The sequence below is a fragment of the Lepidochelys kempii genome, chromosome 2, assembly GCF_965140285.1.
Source record: "Lepidochelys kempii isolate rLepKem1 chromosome 2, rLepKem1.hap1, whole genome shotgun sequence".
NCBI lineage: Eukaryota > Metazoa > Chordata > Testudines > Cheloniidae > Lepidochelys > Lepidochelys kempii.
This window is the reverse complement of record NC_136381.1, coordinates 47,789,625-47,812,502: the sequence shown is the minus strand read 5'-3', so window position 1 is coordinate 47,812,502 and position 22,878 is coordinate 47,789,625. Positions and strand designations below refer to the sequence as shown.

General features: G+C 38.4%; 1 protein-coding gene across 6 annotated transcripts in view; it reads right to left on the bottom strand.

The window, feature by feature from the left end:
* The window catches only part of MMP16 (matrix metallopeptidase 16), a 251,058-nt gene that overhangs the window by 28,643 nt on the left and 199,537 nt on the right, over nucleotides 1–22,878 (bottom strand). For 5 of the 6 annotated variants that reach the window (XM_073330638.2, XM_073330639.2, XM_073330641.2 and 2 more), the window contains one exon: nucleotides 6,490–6,628. In XM_073330638.2, the coding sequence (XP_073186739.1) occupies nucleotides 6,490–6,628 (139 nt within the window). Of the gene's footprint in view, nucleotides 1–4,042; nucleotides 4,787–6,489; nucleotides 6,629–22,878 lie in introns of those variants that run through there. The other variant, XM_073330643.2, reaches the window with a different exon arrangement.

Below are 22,878 nucleotides of genomic sequence, written 5' to 3'. Positions count from 1 at the left end.
ATGGCTCTAGACTGTTCTCAATGGTAGCAGATGACAGAACGAGGAGTAATGGTCTCAAGTTGCAGTGGGGAAGGTTTAGATTGGATATTAGGAAAAACTTTTTCACTAAGAGGGTGGTGAAACACTGAAATGCGTTACCTAGGGAGGTGGTAGAATCTCCTTCCTTAGAGGTTTTTAAGGTCAGGCTTGACAAAGCCCTGGCTGGGATGATTTAACTGGGAATTGGTCCTGCTTTGAGCAGGGGGTTGGACTAGATGACCTTCTGGGGTCCCTTCCAACCCTGATATTCTATGATTCTATGAAAAGAAAAGGAGTACTTGTGGCACCTTAGAGACTAACCAATTTATTTGAGCATAAGAATGAAGTGAGTTGTAGCTCACGAAAGCTTATGCTCAAATAAATTGGTTAGTCTCTAAGGTGCCACAAGTACTCCTTTTCTTTTTATGTACATTAATGTGGCCTTAAAAATACTGAAGCAGCTATTAGCACCTTTGTGACAAAAGAAATCATAAGGAAAAGAGTGGTGAACCCACTTGTATGTTCATCATAAAACTTGAACTTTTTACTTAATTAAAAAGATAATAAATATAATTTATGTTTAATTTTCCAATATGCAATAAGACAAGAACCACAATAAAACTCTTTTTGAGTTCAGATGTTCAAGCTGTCAACTGCATAATTTGGTGTCTTCTCTAGAAATTTCCTAGAAGGAAGTAAGCCATGATTACATTTCCATTTCAAGCAGGGGCTGCTGCTCAGTGTAAAACAGGAAGGTGTGGTCAACTCTCTTTTCTATAGGTTGTTAATGTGTATTTATTTGGAAGATGAGGATATGAAGGTGATGTGATACAGGCAATCAAAGACACCAGCTTTGACATTATACACTGAGAAACACTGATCCTCTTCACAGTTATTGCATATGCCAGGCAGGAGGAAGAAAGTGTTCAGAGAAGACCTACAGGGAGCTTTGTAAAGTGCAGAAAATAAAGAAGTGCTAGCCTATGAAGAGTGATCCTTTGAAATGCACAAAAGATTAGGTCTGTGATAACCTAAAGGCCATTACATTTAATTTAATTAGGGTGTTCCACAAAACTTAATCCTAGGGAAGATAAGGCTCTATCCTGAGGGTTTCAGACATTCATTTCAGGTGGTCACACCTTTAGTATTTCACAGTTCTCCTTCTCAGCTGAATTATACCTCTGAGTCTCAAAACTACTGGTTCACTTGGCTGTATATAAATAGATGGCTTCAGAAAGGCAGCATAGTTGGAAGTTCAATACTGAGAGAAGGATCATGCTTTTTGGACCCTTCCAGTTGGTACTTATGGTGCAAACAACAGATGGTGTTCAATGACCGATACTATGCCAGGTCATTTCTGTTGTAGAAGATCATTCAAAATGACAGTTGCTGGGCAGCATGAAGAGGCATGTTCTACAATGTATGCAATATTACTGACTATTTCCATGTCTCACAAGGAGTAAAAATAAAGGAAGTTGTTAGGAAATGATATTTGCCAGCTGTATCCAATGAGTCAAATTTTGCCCTCACATATGCATGATCAACCATTGAAATAACCAGGCTGAACATGAATATTATAAAAGGACAGCATAACTGAGCCCAATATCTTTCGTATATCCAGGGGGTGTTGGAGCAGGAGCACATTTGAAAAAAGTGCAATGTGTACCGGGAATGCAAGACTAGACTGAGACTCTTAATTAAACCCTCCTTAGCAAATTTCTTATTTTTATTTAAGCAAGTTCATTGTTGAGGGTAACTGGAGAGAACTTAAACCTGAGACTGCAGGACACTGAGCACTTTAGCAATTATAGGCAAGACTGCTATTGGCTGTAACTAGACACCATTTAATATTTGCATTCTAAGATATGTTTAGTCCGCTTTAACTGTGACCATTATTAAAGTGTTCTGTCTGGCTGCAGCTTTTTGTTGTTGTTGTTCTTCCCTCACATGGAGAAATGATATTGGAAAGTGGTTGACTGTTGGTCAGGGAAGCATTTTGTGGGAGGAGGACTGCAGTTCAGAGAGTCTCAGCAAGAATCTGAAGCTTTCACACTCGGAACTGAATACTAAGGGGAATTTAAGTTACAGATCAGAGCAAAGGAAGCTTGATTGTAACTAGGATTAATTCCGTCTATTTCTAGTTTTAGCAAGCTAATTTGAAGTGTCTTAAAAATGTATCCAAAATGAGGACTTAAGTCACATTACTCATTATTTGCTTTCATTTAGTTTATAGTTTCTTTAATAAATTATAAGAACAATGTATTGAAGACCTGTTTATTCATGATGATTACAATAAAAATAAGGAAAGAAAACCAGATATTATTTGAACAATAATGGTTTGATCCTTCTTCCAGATACATGGTCACTCATATAATAATGCAAGTGATGCATCTCCTTGGCAGCAGCAAGCACTACATTTGTTTTACAAAGTTGTTCCTTTCAGGTCTGGTTTGTGGATTTATTATTCTCATAGATTTTAATAAATCATCATGTTTCATAAAGTCCGGTCAATCTTCTGAATGTTTCATTTTTCACCATCTATTCCCTAATAGAACAACAAGCAGGATGGCAAGGTCACAGGCTGAGAATGAAGCATGTGATAAAGTCAAAATGTTTTGGTTTTTTTGCAATAATGATTAGCTAAATACCCAACACCACAGGGAAACAACTTGAAAAATATGGACTGTGATTGTAACTACCTGAAGTCTTTGAAAATCTATTGTTGACATTCTGAAAATTGGTGAGAAATACAGGACACACACAATGAGTATATATGTTTGCTGTAGCATACTGAGGTTTTGATAGTAAATATTGGTTATTTTGGACTTTTTAATTATCTACTGACCATTACAACCAACCACACAGAAGATATCAACTATACTACATCCCCTTTTGTATATAATCAGGATGTAAATTAATCAAAGGTTTCTTGAGTTCTCAAGAACTAAGTGGAGTATTCTGTTCATGTAGTTATTATGCAAAAATGGAATTATGGTATGTGCATTTTATAAGTACTGTGTACAGTATTTAAAGTATTTAATATAATAAATATTAAGAAAAACTCTACTCATGGCAATAAAATCCATTAAAAAACCTACTCTCGTGTCTCTTTGTCTTCCTCATTCACATTCTGGAACTCTCTTCTCCCCAATATTTAAATATTTTGGACCTCAATCCCAGTATGTTTTGTCCTCCTCCCTTTTTCCTCTAAGCTTTTCCAAGTCCTCCTATTTATCTAGCTGGCCCCTGTCACTTCCCTATTTACTGCTTCGTCATGCCGCACTACAAGTAAATTTTAGCTTTCAAAATGAAACTGTCAAGTAGTGGGATAAGAATTATTGAGAGTTATGGTGGAAGTCGTAGTATGAATTTTACAATAGCTTTGCCATTGCTACATTTGGCTGACGATAGGTTTCAACAATGCAGATGTCTTGACAGTTTCATTTTTAACACTATTTAAATTCCAAAAGGTACACAGAATAAACTTTACTATCTACATTTTTGCCATTCTAAAAATATATATGTACCTTTCTGGTGTTATTTTATTATTATTATTCAGTATGGATGTTAGTACTGACTAACAATAAGAATATAAGCATCTGTTTTTTATAAGCAGCCTTCTATGTTAAACCACATACCTTGTGTGCATTATGAGCCACAAGAAAGAAGGCTTCAGAGAAGTGAGCTGTAGCTCACGAAAGCTCATGCTCAAATAAATTGGTTAGTCTCTAAGGTGCCACAAGTACTCCTTTTCTTTTTAAGAAAGAAGGCTGACTTCAACTCCCCAAAACAACAAGCATTGCTTTATAGTCATACTCTCCAAGTGTACTACTGAATTTTTACAAATGTTTTTCCTTGTATAAATAAATATTAATGTATATTGAAGGGACATAAAACTAGTTCACATTGAAAACCAAAAGTCTCAATGCTCTTCAGAGAAAGGGAGACTTGATTCCACAAAAGCAGCAAATTTTTTACAAGTAGCCATAATTTATTAAATATGCCCCTAAAATCAGTGGTCTCCACAGACAGACAATACAGAAAATATACGGATGTGGTGATAGGATTTATTAGTATGAATTTGGGATAGCAGAGCTATAAATTATGAAGATTGTCCTAAAGGAATGAGAATAACACTTGCATACCATACCACCGTTACAGATCATCTGCATGTTCCTTGTATTTAACAGCACAGGTCTGCTAGAAAATGTAAGCTTGTTTTAAAGATTTTTATTTAGTTCCTATTTTATATTTCTTCTTCTTTAAAGTAGAATTGCCTTAGTGCCATTAATCCAATTGCACAGCTGGCGGGAGAGATGACTGAGTATGAACAAATAAAACCAAACCCTCAAAAAATTATCTTTTTTTCTAGGTTTTTTTCTAGGTTTTCATAGCTGGGCTTATGAAATCCACTGGGCCACTGATAGAGAGAGGTTCTAAATAACACAGTGATGGGCAACCCTATAGAAACCCAGACAGAAAACACCTAACCAGGAACCTAGATAGAACAAACACCCTACAACAACATGGCTAGGCCGAAAGGTGGGGAGAGGAGGAGTTGATATGCAGCACATTGGTTGATTCCTCCCTGATTCCTTGGTTCCTGGATGGAAGCAGAGGAGGTAAATCTCTCTCTTCTGCTGCTTTACTCTCTGTGTAACTGGGGCCCTGGAGAGAGCAGACACGGGAGAGTTGATGTCTCTTTTGTGCTGCTTTTTTCTCCCTTTCCCTTTATCCTTGCTTCTATGCTTCTTCATCTTTTATTGGGCTAGAATAGGAAAAGAATGAATAAGGCAGAATGAAAGAGAGCACAGCGGGTGAATTCGGAGACAGCTGTTGCTCTACCCTTCCAGCATGCAAAAGGCAAACAACCAGGAAGAAATGGGTAGACTGGTGCTTATACACTACCTGTGACTGACAGATCTTTGCCTCTTGCTCGCTGATTAGTTCAGTCATAACACCCTCCTACAAGTGCTTTATTCGGAAGGATGGGAGTAGAGGGATGCATGACAATTTTTTTGTGGTACAGTACAACCTTTATATTAGAAAATGCCAACTGTTGCTTGGAGGTTTTGAACATTGTTCATAATGGAGAAAGATTAGGAGGCAGAGTGTTACTGAGAAGGTTAAAGTGGAAAATAAAATTCAGTTTATCATATGGTAAACATTTTATGAGCTGGCTCTAGAATTTAGCACATGCATGCATGCAGACATAAAAGGCATGTGTTGTGTGTTAACATATGGTAAATAATGTAAATACAAAGACCTGTAACTTCTACATCTCAAACAAGGTGCAAGTTATTTTTATTAAGTGAACACACTATTCATCTTCATTGCCTGTATTAAACTGTTGTGTAGTATTTCTGCACAATTACAATTACCCCTTCACACTCCAGAGGTGACCATAGTTCTACTACAGTACAGGTGGGTCCATTTTTTGACCTGAGAACTTTGTTCATATTTTGAAAAAATGGCAGGGAAAATGTCTGCATTGTTCTTCTGCCTTTCCACAGGCACAATTATATGAAAAAGGACAGAGCCAGTTACAATCCAGATAGCTAACTCTAATAGCTTCACAACTGGATTCCTCATTCTCAAATCACATTCTCCTTTGTTTTCACAATTCTTACCTTATAAGTAATTACATTTTACATTGGTTTCATTCCCAATGAACAGGTTCCAATGATAAACTACTATTTATCTAACATAAAGTATAATTTTCACATTAAATCTAAATTAGATGCATATTTAAGAACTTTCATTTTAAAGAACAGCTGATGCCTGGAGTAAAACTTTAAAAAAAACCAAATTGCTTAGCAACAATTCAATCCACATAACCTTATTTTCTGGGATTTTTCCTCTTCTTAAAAAATGACTAGGGACATTTGCATGAAACAGGGATATCTGTTAATAATTCATTTCCCACCTCAAATTTGTAGCATCATAATTTCCAGACCAAATAATTAGAACGTGGCACAGATAACATGATAAAATATATGCAGCAGGAACAGATGCCACTTAGAAATATGCAAATACCCTAGTAATAAGAGAGATGAAGAAAGAGAACTAGAAAAAATATAAAGAATCTCATTCATTCATATTTTCTTAATCCAGACAACTTGTAGTTCACACATACAAAGTGTGAGCAAAGACTTAATAGCAGATCATTGCTGTATGGTCTTTACTAGTAAGACTTCACTAGTTTTACAAAATATACCCCAAAATTACAAATATGAAGCATTATCATTAATAATAACCATAGTTGCCAAGTGTGCAAAGTATGTTAGATGCTTGTTTTTTTATCTGTTCACTTATTTGCTAATTCTCTACATTCTGAATTTGCAGTGGGTATGACAAGCCACTAGTGAAAATAAATAAGATTTTACTTCACTATAAGAAGAAAGTTTTAAAATGTTTCTATGGGGTGTCGGCAGGCCTGTAAATGTCACCTAGATTTCTTGCCCTTCTTACCTTTAAAGAAAACAAAATTCCCTTCGCTGTTTTCATAGACTGCATCGATACTTGGAGGTAAACCCCTCCAGAAGTAGGTAATCTGCATGGGGTATCCATCCATCACCCTGTTGTTTCTAACACGCCAAAACCACTGATCCTGGAAAGCAAACAAATGCATCTCTTAGCACATTGGAGGCCTCTATCCTTGTTGATCTGTTTCTGACAGATGGAAAAGCCATTCAATGTCAGTTTAGGACAACAAACTTTCCTATGTGTCTAACCATATTTGTATTAATATTGAAGGAGCACAGAGCTGAGTTTTCCCTCAGAGGAGAAAAGGAAGGAAAAATATGTCCCTCTTAAAGAGTGATCTAATGATTTCTTAAAAACAAAAATAAACAAAGCAAAGGTGCATTCAAAGGAGAGGCAAAAATTTGGGGATAATTCTTACCAAAGAGCTGACAGTCCTATAACAGATGTCCATTTTGCTTAAAAATGAAATGTAGGAGAGTGTGTGTACTGCAAAATACCACTGCTCAAATTCCACTCAGTTACACTGGTAGAACACAATGGAACTATTTTAGGCTTACAATGGGGTAGCTAAAAGCAGATTTGGGGTCCATGTTTCCATTGAATTACAGCACTAATTTTAGAATATCTGATATATTTGCAATGTCTAAAAGTAAGATGTGCATAAAACACCCAAGTCCACTCTAGTTAAATTTGTTGTTCTGTAGGAAAGCCCAGTAAATTTAACATAACCAGTCCTTTGTCAGGCATTTGTTTAGGAAGAGTTTATAATAAAAACCCTATTGGTCTGTTTCTTTTCAAAGCCCCTAGTTTGAGTGAACAATCAAGGCCAGATTTGAGCCCTCAGTATTTCACTGCATATTTCCGAATCCTGTATTAAGTTATATGAGTGAGTGCCTGGCAGCAGCCTCATCATATATTTGGCAAACAATCAATTTCATGTCATCTTCCAAGACTGCAGATACCCAGATCTGTATGTTCCCCATGATGTGAATTTATTATTAATCTGAAAAGTGTCAGATGGACATCCCTGGAGACTGAAGCCCTCTCTGCACAGAACAGATACAGCCTAGGAAGAATCACTGTGATCTGCCCCACCCCATCCTTACAATGGGCCTAAAGCAAAGCTCAGGGCAGTCAGTGGAATGAAGCCCGCCAATTCTAACTGGATTGGGCTCAGTTATGGTGTGCGAGCCCTGGTATGAATGGACTATTTCCAGGGCTGTGTGGATAGTTCATTCTGCAATGTGATTCACTTCTTCTCTGCAGTGACTGAGAACAAGGAGACCAGGATCAAAATTTGTGATAGGAGATTTGGAATGTTGTAGTCTTAGTGTCCACATTGCAAATCTACCATCAAAACTGTTGGCCCTGGCCTCCCTGTTAGCAGTCATTCCACTAAGAATTGCACTAAGACCATCAACTCACAGCACATGGATCATCACGTGGCAAAGACTTTCTGTCCCTATATGTGATAATAAACAGCATCCAAGCTGGTGAAAGGTTATGTTTCCCATGGCACAGTCAGTACCGTAGACTCTCTGTTCTCTTGTGTTTTCATTGTTTACAATGGCATATCTTTATGGGCTAAACCAGCGTTTCTCCAACTGGGGCTGGAGTGAAGTGGGGGTGGGGCCTGGGGCTGAGCAGGGGGCTTGGTGTCCGCGGAAAATTTTTAAATCAAAATGGGGTCCTCGGGTTGCTAAAATTTGAGAACCACTGGGCTAAACTATGGCTGCTGAGTGACTGAGCCAGGCTGAGGGTGCACTGCCCAAGCTGGGGAATGTATAGAAGTTATTTTGTCAGCCCGAGGGGAATGCAGGAAAAGCTGCCCTGGCTATATCTCTTCAACACTGTAACCACAACTTCTTCCAGTGCAACCGTATCAACATGCCGAGATAGGGGCCCTGATCAAGTGCTTACCCCTTTTGTGTGTGGACTGCAAACCTAATTACTCTACGACAGATGATAGCCCTGAAATAATGAACATGCTGAACCACCTTCCTGGGACAAGTAAAGGTTATCCCTCTTCTTACCCTTTATTATGAAATCCCAACGGTATAAGAAATACAGAATTAATATTACTGGGGAAAAAAACGCAAAACAAAACAGAAAAATATCGCATCCTGTCACATCTCTGTTGCATGGCAGCCCAGACATTCTCTCTGAATAGGTCAGCCTGTCAAGCAAAGCAGATCTGTAGTGTTCTAGGAACTGGTGCAGCTTTGAAACCAAACTAATATTTTTGCTGGAGCAGGCATACAATGGGTTGTATTCATCATCCTTCTCAAGCATAAGTTACATCTCTCTCTAGTTCATTTTCCCACTGACGCAACTATTCACAAATTTGTGAAGAAAATATTAACCTTACATAGACACTGCCTAAGTGCATCCAGAATAGAAAGGGTTGTTTCATTGTACAATGCAGGAGAGGAGCCAGTGGTCATAACACATGTAGGTACCAATGATATAGGGAAAGGTAGGAGAGAGGTCCTGGAGGTCAAATTTAAGTTACTAGGTAAGAGATTAAAGACAAAATGCTTCCAGTTCCACACACAGAGCCAGTTAGATAGGCAAAACTGCAGGTACTGAATGAGTGGTGTTTGGAGGAGGGATTTAGGTTTATTAGGAACTGGGAAAACTTTTGTAAAAGGAAGAGCCCACACAGGAAAGAAGAGCTCCACCTAAACCAAAACAACCAGATTGCTGGCACATAAAATTAAAAAAGGTTGTAGAGAAGTTTTTAAACTAAGGGCTGAAGGAAAGCCGACAGGTGTGAAGGAGCACATGGTTTGGACAGACACATCCTTTAGGGGAGGATTTACTAATGGGGATTCTCTATATCCTAGTACAGAGGAGAAGATAAAAGTTGATAATGTGCAGATAGTATCTGAAGAGAAACAATCAAATCAAAACGAGTCCCACTCACTTTCATCACATGAATGCAGACAGCTAAATATTGACAAATTTTATAAGCATATATGTAAACTATACGTAGAAAATGATGAGGTCTAAATTAGCTGTTACCATTCAAGAGAGAGATCTTGGAGTCACTGTGGATAGTTCTCTGAAAACATCCACTCAATGTGCAGCGGCAGTCAAAAAAGCGAACAGAATGATGGGAATCATTAGGAAAGGATAGATAATAAGACAGAAAATACCATATTGCCTCTAAAAGAATCCATGGTATGCCCACATCTTGAATACTGCATTGCAGATGTGGTCACCTCATCTCAAAAAAGATATATTGGAATTGGAAAAGGTTCAGAAAAGGGCAACAAAGATGATTAGGGGTATGGAATACCTTCTGTATGAGGAGAGATTAATAAGACTGGGACTTTTCAGCTTGGAAAAGAGACGACTAAGCGGGGATATGATTGAGGTCTATGAAACCATTACTGGTGTGGAGAAAGTAAATAAGGAAGTATTATTTACTTCTTTTCATAACACAAGAACTAGGGGGTCATCAAATGAAATTAATTGGCAGCTGGCTTAAACCAAACAAAAGGAAGTATTTCTTCACACAACACACAGTCAACCTGTGGAACTCCTTGCCAGAGGATGCTGTGAATGCCAAGACTATAACAGGTTTCAAAAAGGAACTAGATACATTCATGAAACATAGTTCCATCAATGGCTATTAGCCAGGATGGGCAGGGATGGTGTTCCTAGCCTCTGTTTGCCAGAAAGCTGGGAATGAGAGACAAGGAATGGATCACTTGATGATTACCTGTTCTGTTAATTCCCTCTGGGGCACCTGACATTGGCCACTGTTGGAAGACAGGATACTGAGCTAGATGGATCTTTGGTCTGACCCAGTATGGGTGTTCTTATGTTCTTATAAGTGTTGTATACAAATGCTAGAAGTCTAAATATTAAGATGGGTGAACTTGAGTGCCTGGTATTAAATGAGGATATGGATATAATAGGCATCACAGAATCTTGGCAGAATGATGATAATCAATGTGACATGGTAATCATAGAATCATAGAAGATTAGGGTTGGAAGAGACCTCAGGAGGTCATCTAGTCCAACCACCTGCTCAAAGCAGGACTACCCCCAACTAAATCATCCCAGCCAGAGCTTTGTCAAGCTGGGCCTTAAGAACCTCTAAGGATGGAGATTCCACCACCACCCTAAGTAACCCATTCCAGTGCTTCACCACCCTCCTAGTGAAATAGTGTTTCCTAATATCCAACCTAGATCTCCCCCACTGCATTGCTCCTTGTTCTGCCACCACTGACAACAGCCGAGCTCCATCTTCTTTGGAGTAGTTGAAGGCTGCTATCAAATCCCCCCTCACTCTTTTCTTCTGAAGACTAAACAAGCCCAGTTCCCTCAGCCTCTCCTCGTAAGTCATGTGCACCTGATCATTTTCATTGCCCTCCGCTGGACTCTGTCCAATTTGTCCACACCCTTTCTGTAGTGCGGGTCCCAAAACTGGACACAATGCTCCAGATGTGGCATCACCAGTGCCGAATAGAGAGGAATAATCACTTCCCTCGATCTGCTGGTAATGATCCTACTAATGCAGCCCAATATACCAGTAGCCTTCCTGGCAACAAGGGCACACTGCTAACTCATATCCAGCTTCTCATCCACTGTAATCCCCAGTTCCTTTTCTGCACAACTGCTGCCTAGCCAGTCGGTCTCCAACCTGTAGTGGTGCATGGGATTCTTCTGTCCTAAGGGCAGGACTCTGCACTTGTCCTTTTTGAACCTCATCCGATTTCTTTTGGCCCAATTCTCCAATTTGTCTAGGTCATTTTAGACCCTATCCCTATCCTCCAGCGTATCTACCTCTCCCCTGTTTAGTGTCATCTGTGAACTTGCTGAGGGTGAAATCTATCCCATCGTCCAGATCATTAATAAAGATGTTGAACAAAATATCAGGTTATGCAATATATAGGAATGACACCATACATTATGCTGGTGGGGAAGTGGCACTATGTGTGAAAGAAAGAATAGAGTCAAATATAGTAAAAATCTTAAATGAATCAAACTGAACCATAGAGTCTCTATGGATAGAAATTCTATATTTGAATAGCAATAATAATATACTACTGACCACCTGACTAGGATACTGATGGTGACTGTGAAATGATCAGGGAGATAAAAGAGACTACAAAAACAGAAAACTCAATAATAACGGGGGATTTCAACTATCCACATATTGACTGGGCAATTGCCACTTCAGGACAGGATGCTGAGATAAAATTTCTAGACACCATTAATGACTGCTTCTTGGAGAGCTGGTCCTGGAATCCACAAGAGGAGAGGCATTTCTTACTTCAGACTTAAGTGGTGCACAGGATCTGGTACAAACTGTGAATATGGCAGAACCACTTGGTAATAGCAACCATAATGCAATTAAATTTAACATTCTTGGGGGTGGGCGGGAATACTCAAGAACCTACCACAGACTACTACTAACTGATATGTAACCTATTGCTTAAATCAGCCTCTGTTCCAGATGACTGGAGGACTGTTAATATAACAAGGCACTACAGGTGACTTCAGTTCCAGGGAAATTAGTTGAAATGATAGTAAAGAACAGAATTATCAGACACATAGAAGACCACAATATATTGGGAAATAATCAACATGGCATTTGGAAAGGGAAATCATGCCTCACCAATCCATTCAAATTCTTTGAGGGGGTCAATAAATGTGGACAAGGGTGATCTAGTAGATATAATGCTTTTGGACTTTCAGAAAGTCTTTGACAAGGTCCCTCACTAAAGGCTCTTCAGCAAATAATGATTCATGGCATAAGAGGAAATGCCCTCTCATGCATCAGTAACTGGTAGGAATAAACGATCAGTTTTCACAATGGAGAAAGGTAAATAGTGGGGTCCCCCAAGGATCTGTACTGGGCCTAGTGCTGTTCACCATATTTATAAAAGATCTGGACAACAGTGAGGTGGCAAAGTTTGCAGATGATACAAATTTACTCAGGTAGTTAAGTCCAAAGCTGACTGTGAAGAGTTACAAAGGGATTTCACAAACTGGGCAACTGGGCAACAAAATGGCAGATGTAATTCAATGTTTGTAAGTGCAAAGTAATGCACATTGGAAAACATAACTCCAATTGTACACACAAAATATTGGGGGCAAAAATAGCTATTAACAGTCAAGGAAGGGATCTTGGAGTCATTGTGGATAGTCCTCGGAAAACATCTGCTCCATGTATAGCAGCAATCAAGCAAGCTAACCAAGTGTTAGGATCCATTAGGAAAGAGATACATAATAAAACAGAAAGTATCATAATGCCACTATATAAAATCATGGTATACCCACACCTTAAATACTGCATGCAGTTCTGATCATTCCACCTCAAAAAAGATATACTAGAATTGGGAAACGTATAGAGAAGGGCAACAAAAATGATTAAGAGTATGGATCAGCTTCCATATGAGGAGAGGTTAAAGACAGTGGGATTGTTTGTTCAGCTTGGAAAAGTGGCAAATGAGGTGTGATATGATACAGGTCTATAAAATCATGAATGGTGTGGAGAAAGTGAATAAGTAACTGTTATTTACCCCTCATACTCCACATAACACACAAACCAAGGGCCACATAATGAAATTACTAGACAGCAGGTTTAAAACAAAAATATTGGAATAATACTTCACACAGTGCACAGTCAACTTGAGGAACTCATTGGCAGCGGATATTGTGAAGGCGAAAAGTATAATGGAATTCAAAAAATAATTAAATCATTTCATGGAGGATAGGTCCATCAATGGCTATTAGCCAAAATGGTCAGGGATGCAACCCCCTGCTCTGGGCGTCCCTAAACCTCTTACTGGTAGAAGCTGGGACTGGATGACAGGGGATGGATCACTTGATAAATGCCCTTCTCTGTTTACTCCCTCTGAAGCATCTGGCACTGACCACTGTCAGAAGACAGGATACTGGACTATGTGGACCATTGGTCTGACCCAATATGGCTAGTTTTATGTTATCCTGTTAATCCCAGATTTATAGGAGGAAGTTAACCTAGCAAAAATTACTCAAATAGATTTCTCAGTATGAAAGGTTTTCTTCTGAAAAAATTATGGTTGGCTGGAAATAGTTCTATCAAAAAATCCTTCTAATTTCTAGCTGTGTCATTGCTCGTGCAATACTATTATACATTATAGTTTCACTATGCTTGTCTGACACTAGACTACTATTTTCAGCATTAGCCACTTTATACTGTAAGATATATTACGACACTTAAGGAAGGACAGCAAAACAATTTTTAGGATTAATTGCCTAAATTCCAGTATGAGAACAGGAAAAAGGGAAAAAAAATGAAATGGTAACTGAGAGAAACAAGTATCTAGGAAGACCTAATTGAAGCATATGTTCTGAAAGCCAGTGCAGAGAATGTCAGCTTCAGTTACTTTTTCATTATAGCACAATGCTGAGACAAGAAAGCTTATTGTAAGTAAAAGTTAAGGAAAAACATCCTCAAAACAGACTTTAGGAAGCACTTTTTCACTCTGACAGTAATAAATGCTTAGAATAGTTTTGCAGGCAAGATTTCTGAGGCATCATCAATCTAAGAATGACTAGGTGCTGTTCTGGGACAAATGATGTAACGATAAGTCTCAACAGGCCAAATGGCTTTTCGTCATGCCCAAATTTTCTATAAAACCCTCATAACACAGACAATATCTCAGAGATCAGTTATTAAAGAAGAAGAAGAAGAAGCAAACAAGCAGCAACAGTTTGGAATTGCTGTATTTCTAATATCTTTTACCACATTTGCTGGATGGAATTTTCCCACCTTGTCATTTTGCCTCACAAGCAAGATATTTCAGATTGTTTATCTGAATTTAGTAGTAAATATAAATCTTAGAAAAATATTGTATTTACACTACAGGCCTGAGCCAACTTCCATTAGCTCTCCCAGAAATTGGTCCATTGACTTTAATGGGTATCGATTCAGGTATAGGTTCAGATTAAGCAAAGCACATCAGGTTAAGCAAGTGCTTAAAGTGCTTTGCTAAACAGAGATGGAATTAAGTGTGTACTTAAGTGCTTTGTTGGATTGCAGGCTCAGTGAGGTCCTCAGGCTTCCAGCAGTTTCCCAATGGGAGCCTCACATTTAGCAAAGTTTGGACATACCTTTACAGACACAGCTTATAAAGTTTTAGGGTAGCTAATAAAGCTAGAATTTCAGCTGGTACACTAAAGCATATCTTGTAAATCACAGTCATGCATTTTAGAGAGGACTTTACATAGCTCTAATTTCCTTTTGCTTGGACTTAGTCTGTAGCATCAAGCTGCCAAGAGATATAATTTACAAAATTCCAAATGTATTTTAATTTTAACAGAGTTTAAAAAAATAAGTATGAAGAAATTCAGACAAAACGTTGGAGAATGGTGAAAGGTGACTCTACTGCAACAATTTCTATAAATTTCTGTTATAATAGAAAGGGAAAACAATCCTTTTCCATAATAATAACAATAACATAAGGGCTAAATACTATGATGATGATGACTGAATCCCGTGGCAATTTGCAATATTCAGTGGACTCATGGCTCAGACAGACAATGTTCTATTTTCTTTTAAGATTCAAACATAAAGAGAAATATAGATAACTCCAGGCAATAACACAGTCCTGTCCAGCACCACTTTCCAGACTATAGGGAACAGTCTAACTCAAATGGGATTCCCCTGGGATCCATATAGGCCGTTGTCAACAAAAAAAGGGTGATAGTTCTTTGCCAAATTGAACATTTGCTTCTGACAAAAAAGGAAGGATGGGTCACAGAATTTCCACTGGCCTACAGAATGCAGTATAAGTAATTGCCAAACTCCTAAGGGACTTTCTGAGTTCAGCACAGGGACGACTCCAGTTGTTGCCATATCTGGGGGGACTTGCACTCATTAGCACTACTTCATTACTTTATAGCAGTATATTTAAAAAACAAAAACAAACCTACCACTACCCTAGATTGTTTTGTCCTCTTATCTAGCTTATTAATTTTACAGCTTGGTTCAAGAAGGTCAGTGCGCTGCTTTCTACCCAACATAGCACACTTTTGTAAAGGTCAAGAAATAAAGAGCAATCCAAGCCTTTAAAGTAACACTGACAACCTATTTAGGCACCTGAAACTACCTTCCATTAGGTAAATTGTATTGAACATCACTTATAAAAATCTTAATTATAACCATCTTAGGACCTGGCCTTGAGGTTCTTCTCCAGCAAACTCCCACTGACGTCATTATTTTTTTTAAAAAGATAGGAGTACCCCTTACTCCACTCAATATTCCCTGAGTTTTCAAGTACTAATACAGCTGACTGGACTTGCCAGGTATAATTTTTTTTTGTCTAATTTTGCATTGGCTACTGGCTTTTGTCATTTGATCACTGCCGTAGTCATTTCTGGTGTAATACTACTGTAGCCAAAGGAATTACACAAAGGATTAATCTGGATCTGGTTCTTTAGCTGAAAGGGCTAGTGAGCAATTGCCTCCCAGGTCATCACAAATGCCACAGTTAAGATCAGCTTGTTAAATCACAGAAAACTGTACTGAGCCAGGGCTTTTTTATTTTACTAGTGAAAATATTAGGCTATTTATTGTCTAAATTATTTAGTGAGGCAATAAAGGACTATTATCTTGCTATAACGTGGTGCACATCATTACAATAGACATGGTTATAGCAAAAGCAGGACAGTTTTCAACCATTTGCACAGTATATAAAATTGCACAAACCCCAGGAGGTTATACTTTTTTGTCATAAGTCTATGCGAGACATACACACTTTGTCTTTTTCTCAATAGATAATTCACTATGGTCAATTAGAACTTAATACATCCAGAGTGTTATTGTTCATAAATATCAATACTTGATCTGCACAGAACTTTTCCCCTCAGATATTAGAGACAAATGTCTCCATTCTGTGCTAGACTTATTTTAAAGAGCTGCCATGTAAAAGAGGTGTCCTTAACGGAGTACATTTAAAAAAAAAACTTGCTTCATATTACCTAAAATGTTTGATCCAGTTTTTAATATCTCGCTAATTCTATTTAGGAGCAGAGGCTACTGCTTTTAAATAGCTAGATGTTTGCTGCTTAGTGAGTTGCACAGCTAGTTTTCTGCTTTTGACTCCTGATTTCAGAGTCAACTATCACAATTTAAAGTAGGCATCAAGAGTCTCTGAAAGCCATTAACTTGCTGTTTGTGGTGTCAGGCCTTTGTTGACTCCCTTCTTCTTTATCAGGACATTCATTTCAAGATCTAGTTCAAAATTGCTCTTCATGTTCTTTAATCCTCTCTAGAGTTGTCAAGGTTCCTCCCCCACTCTGAACTCTAGGGTACAGATGTGGGGACCTGCATGAAAAACCTCCTAAGCTTATCTTTACCAGGTTAGGTCAAAACTTCCCCAAGGTACAAAATATTCCACCCGTTGTCCTTGGACTGGCCGCTACCACCACCAAACTAATACTGGTTACTGGGGAAGAGCTGTTTGGACACGTCCTTCCCCCCAAAATACTTCCCAAAACCTTGCACCCCACTTCCTGGACAAGGTTTGGTAAAAAGCCTCACCAATTTGCCTACGTGACTACAGACCCAGACCCTTGGATCTTAAGAACAATGAACAATCCTCCCAACATTTGCACCCCCCGCTTTCCTGGGAAATGTTGGATAAAAAGCCTCACCAATTTGCATAGGTGACCATAGACCCAAACCCTTGGATCTGAGAACAATGAAAAAGCATTCAGTTTCTTACAAGAAGACTTTTAATAAAAATAGAAGTAAATAGAAATGAAGAAATCCCCCCTGTAAAATCAGGATGGTAGATATCTTACAGGGTAATTAGATTAAAAAACATAGAGAACCCCTCTAGGCAAAACCTTAAGTTACAAAAAAGATACACAGACAGAAATAGTTATTCTATTCAGCACAATTCTTTTCTCAGCCATTTAAAGAAATCATAATCTAACACATACCTAGCTAGATTACTTACTAAAAGTTCTAAGACTCCATTCCTGGTCTATCCCCGGCAGAAACCAGCATATAGACAGACACACAGACCCCTTGTTTCTCTCCCTCCTCCCAGCTTTTGAAAGTATCTTGTCTCCTCATTGGTAATTTTGGTCAGGTGCCAGCGAGGTTACCTTTAGTTTCTTAACCCTTTACAGGTGAGAGGAGCTTTCCCCTGGCCAGGAGGAATTTCAAAGGGGTTTACCCTTCCCTTTATATTTATGACAAGAGTCTTGCTCTAACCTATCTCATATGCCTTGTCTCTTTGCTCCATTCTTCATCTCCTCTGCATATCTAACAGCAGCACTAGACTCAGTTATGTCATTTCTTACATCTGGCCACTACAGGTGCAAAACAATCTTCTCCCCTATTGTGCCTACCATCTGGAACAACCTTCTTTGCCTCAAAGAGTATGTCTCTCTTTTCAAATCTCAACTGTAAACATACCAGGCCAGCTTCTGACTGGTGTAAATTGGTATAGCAACATTGAGTTCAATGACATCAGTGGAGCTACACCAATTTATGCCAGCTGAGGATATGACCCATATTTTTTCCCCTGTTTCTCTTAACATCTTTCCCTGTGCTATTATACATTATTCAACGGTACAAATGTATTATTGAACTCTAAAGCTTTCTGAAACACCATTCACATGAAAGACAGTAGAAAACATCAAATTATATTGTATCATGTGGCTTAATTTTCTTCTTTGATATAGACAGATAGCTTGGTTTATTTAGAATAAAATAAACCTCGTCAATGTGGATCAGGTGATGATTCATGTTTTCTCTCTCTCTCTTTCTCTTTCTCTCTCTGTTTTCCTTGCCTTTCCCTTGTTAAATGATCAAGGCTTACACTTAAAAACTCAAACAAAACTTCTTACTTGCCTAAAAAGCGTGTTAGAGTGGATTGCCAAGTTAGACTGTGAAGTGTCACAATTAAAGCAAGCTCTATGCCTACAGTCCATTTATGTGAGAATGTGACTGGCACACTGAGGTCTATGCTTTTTAGTAAAAGCTATCTACCTACACGTTACCAGTTGTGAAGCTATCTAATCAATCTTACTGACAACTGCCCTCTAAGAAAAGAACACTCAGTGCAGAAGTAAACCACACATCTAGTGTATCACACTAAAATTTAAGAACTTGAATCCAATTTTACCTCTCCAGGTATTTCTTCTTTAATCACCAATGGCAGTGATTCACTGACACACTCCAACAGTAGGACACTGAAAGCCTCTAATTTTCTGTTCAAACCTCTGCATTTACATCAACATTTGGTTGTGAACTAAAGACAGTGGGTGTACAGATCATGCTAATCCGATGCTTTAGGATTATGCTTCTCTTTTATTTGCAAGAATAAAAACAAAGAATGTGCAATTACATAAAGCAGCTCTCACTTGATGTATAGTAAAAATATTTATTTTATAGTGACCATTTCTCCTTTAGCAGCACTTCAAGGGTAGTTATGTTTAATCTGCAGTTGCCTGACCTTAAACAACAAGGATTGTGGCAAAATACATAATCATTTAAAGTTTCTTAACCTTGGCTTTATTTATTTTTCAGTTCAGTTGGATCCCAAGAAATTGCCCACAAGCAAGGGACTTGCTGGTAGAACTCTTTAGGGAATATGGTTTACTGCTGGAGCTGGCTGCTGGGAGCAGAATCGCAACCAGAACCATTTGTATCATGGATTGCAACATGGGAAGAAGGAATACATTGTGTGTGTGTGTGTGTGTAAGTGCACACACATGCATAGACAGATACTCCTTAAGACTAATTTTTCTCTGAGAGAATACAAATCCTATGAGAATCTACTTATGTTCTCTTGTATTTGTGAACTCAGATACATCTCTTTGTCAATATGAGGAAGCTGCAGTGGCAAGCAGCAAGATGTATCTATTCTTTCTATCCTTCAGATCATTGAGTCCTCTCTGCACCCAAAACGGCTCTTTCTGGTCCAGACATGTCATAGCTTTGGAGGGACACTGACTTTCTTACACACAAGGAATTGCTTTCATTGCACTTCAGCTCCTCCAAGGTCAGAGTTCTGTTTCTGATGAGTACATCAGAAAGTAATAGCCTCAAAATTAATAATGGAAATACCCAATTCGTTTTAGCTTAAACAAAGTTATCTGACAAAGTTTTGTGGTTTTAAAGTTTACACAGAGGCAGAATATGCACATAAAGTGTCTTCAGTATGATTTAGGTAATAGAGAAATGGGAAAGTGATTTGCTCCTGAGAAATGCGAATGTAGTCTAGAAAAGCTCCCAAATACTAAAAGAAAGTTTCCATCTTTATTGAACCAACTTCTGCTGGTCAGAGAGAGAAGCTTTCAAGCTTATACAGAGCTCTTCTTCGGGTCTGGGAAAAGTACTCAGTGGATATGTTTGCACTACAATTAGGCACCTGAGGCTGGCCAGGGCCAGCTGACTCAGGCTTGTGGGACTCAGGCTAAGGGGCTGTTTAAATGTGGTGTAAACATTCAGGCTTCAGCCCAAGCTCTGGGATGCTCCCACCTCCCTGGATCCCCAGCTCCAGCCTGAACCCAAAAGTCTACACTGCAATTAAACAGCCCATTAGCCCAAGCTTTGTGAGCCAGAGTCAGCTGGCACCTGCCAGCCACAGGTTCTTAATTACAGTGTAGACATACCTAGAGCGTCACAGCTAACTACAAGGTGGAACACACTGTTTAGCATAAGCAGGGGAGAAAGGAAGGGGCAAGGAAGACAGCTTGAGGGAGCACTGTTAGTGGATTATAGATTGTAATAACCCATAAATGCAGCATCTCTGTACAGTCCACATTTATTAGTGCTTAGCAAAATTATGAATGCAAGCTCCCAGGCTTGTCTTTTGAAATTGTTATACTTTGAGGTTTCCTTTGAGGATGAGGACTGATAGGTCATAGATAGAGTGATCACTTCGTGAAATTAAGTAAAATGCATCAGGTACAATTTGATTTGGGGAGATCAGTTATCCCAGATCACACAAAACCAGAGTTGAAATTTTATCAGGGAAGTGGCAATGGGAATAATATATATTAGAATTGGAAGAGTGTCAGCATTATAGGAGAGAAATTCTTTAAGGTGGTTCAAGAAACAGCAAGAAGAATAATTAGAAATTTTAAGGTGAAGTTGAGGAATGAGAAATTGCAATTGGACATTAGGGCAAATGTCCTATCCATAAGGGTGGTTAAAGTCTGTAATATTCTTTTGAGGAAAGAGAGTAAAGCCTTATGGGTAGTTACTTAAAAGGAGACTGAGACAAAGACATTATATGCTAATCATCCTGCACGGGCAGAGGATGGACTAAATAACCTTAATCTGTTTCTGTGAGCCCTAATACTTAGCAATAGGGAATATGAATCAGTAAAACAAGATTCTATTGTCAGTTCTGCCACTGATCTGTTAGGTGATTTGAGGCAAGTCAATTGACCACTGTATGGCTCAATTTCTTTATCTATATATTGGGTATATTAATAACATATTCTTACCTCTCTAGAGTATTGTGAGGATTGTTTGTCAACAGTTATAAAAATCTGTGAGATGAAAGGTGTTAGATTATAGTGCTCACCACTAAAATCAGTATTTCCCAACAGTTCCCACACAATGGTATTAGATACCTGAGTTTTCTCCTATTCTTAGAACAGGCAAAAGGTAGTGTCTCAAAGACCATAGGTGAAATGTTATCTTTTTAGGAGGTATCACAGGAAGGGCACATTCTTCTTATTATTTAACTTTATGAACATTAAGTCTAGAGCTTTACTGAACTCTTTTTTTAAACATTTCCAAATGCAAGAGAAGAGTTTGCTTTCTTCTTTTTCTCTATGTCCATTTGCCACCTACAAATATCACTATCTTCTCATTTTTAAAAATGAGCTCACTAATCTGTATTGCTATGAATATTTTATTTCAATATAAGTCTTTATGCTGACCCTAAACTGTCCTTCACATTCCTTTAGAGACTCATAACAATGCTGATGCTGAGGAGAAATAAAAGCCATTTGCAGATCTTTCAATTCCTCTGTAATAAAAAATCCAGTTGAGTTTTCAGGGCAAATTAATGGAGCTTTTTTGCCTTTCAGCACATCATTTTCTCCTTCTCCTCTACCAATAACCAACAGCAACAGTAAAACATTAATGTGCTGTAAAATCTGTGGAGATTTGCCCTTTATTTTTTATACCTAATCAACTCTCTATATAACTGTCTATCTATGAATTGTACCCTGAATTACAGTAATAGGAAAACTACCATATGCAATAGACATTAAAACCATGTGCACAGACTTGGGGCACAGAAAGACAGGTGGAAATCTTTAGAGCAGCAACTTTTGTAGCTACCGGCATTCAGTAAAAATACTTGTTACACAGGAGCAGAGGGCACATTTACCTAATACCACATTAGGAAAAATGTGTTCACTACCACAGCACAGTGAACAGGACACAGAATGATTTTCAAGACTCAGAAAGCTAAAATTATGCTCTCAGATTTGCTAGTCTTTCTAATTCCAGAGAGGAGTGCCTTAGTTTTAACACAGAGAAAAAGAAGACAAACGGCCTTGTCTTTGTTTGACTGATGCATATTCTTCATTCTAGGATGGTCTTCCATGTGACTTGCATGATATTTGGTCCACCGTAAAAGACCAGTTCACAGGCACAGAGTACACCAGCATCAAGGGAGAGAGAGGGTGCATTTGATTTTACCACTAATTTTGTTCAATATCTGCTTTTCACCTTTGATGATCTAGAGGCTAATCCAAATGCGCTGACTGCAACAGCCCTTTTTGTTCACTCTGGATAAAGTTCACCCTTTAAAATAAAGCTTAAGGTGAATTTCAGTGGTGCATATGTAACCCACACACCTCCTGGGTGTGGTGTTTTGTCCCATTTAGTGGCACTGAGAGAGAAATAAAATTAGTCTGCTTTACAACCTTAGCTAAGAGGCAGTGGCTTTTAGCTCATGCTGTAGAAGCTCATGCACTAAGCTCCAGAGGTTCCCCAGTTCAGTCCTGCCCACTGGGGTCTGTCGGTGTTACACATAGGTCTTGTGCTGCTGCACTGGGGTGCTATGAATATGCACAGTAGGATGGAGGCAGTCATCAAGCCATCTCCCACGCAAATTACTTATTTCTTGTATCACAATGATAATAAATATATATACTAATATATGCACTATATATGTACTAATAATTAATAGTATGTGACTATCCCAATAAATTATAATGATTTTGAATACCTACCAGCAGAAGCAAACAGACAGAAGTACACGTGAATATACTAATACAAGGTGCCACACAAAAATGGACCCAATTAAATCAATGGAAGCTTTGCCAAGTATGTTGCCAATATGATTGCAGGGACAACAACAGCATAATCCTGAAAATATCAGCCAA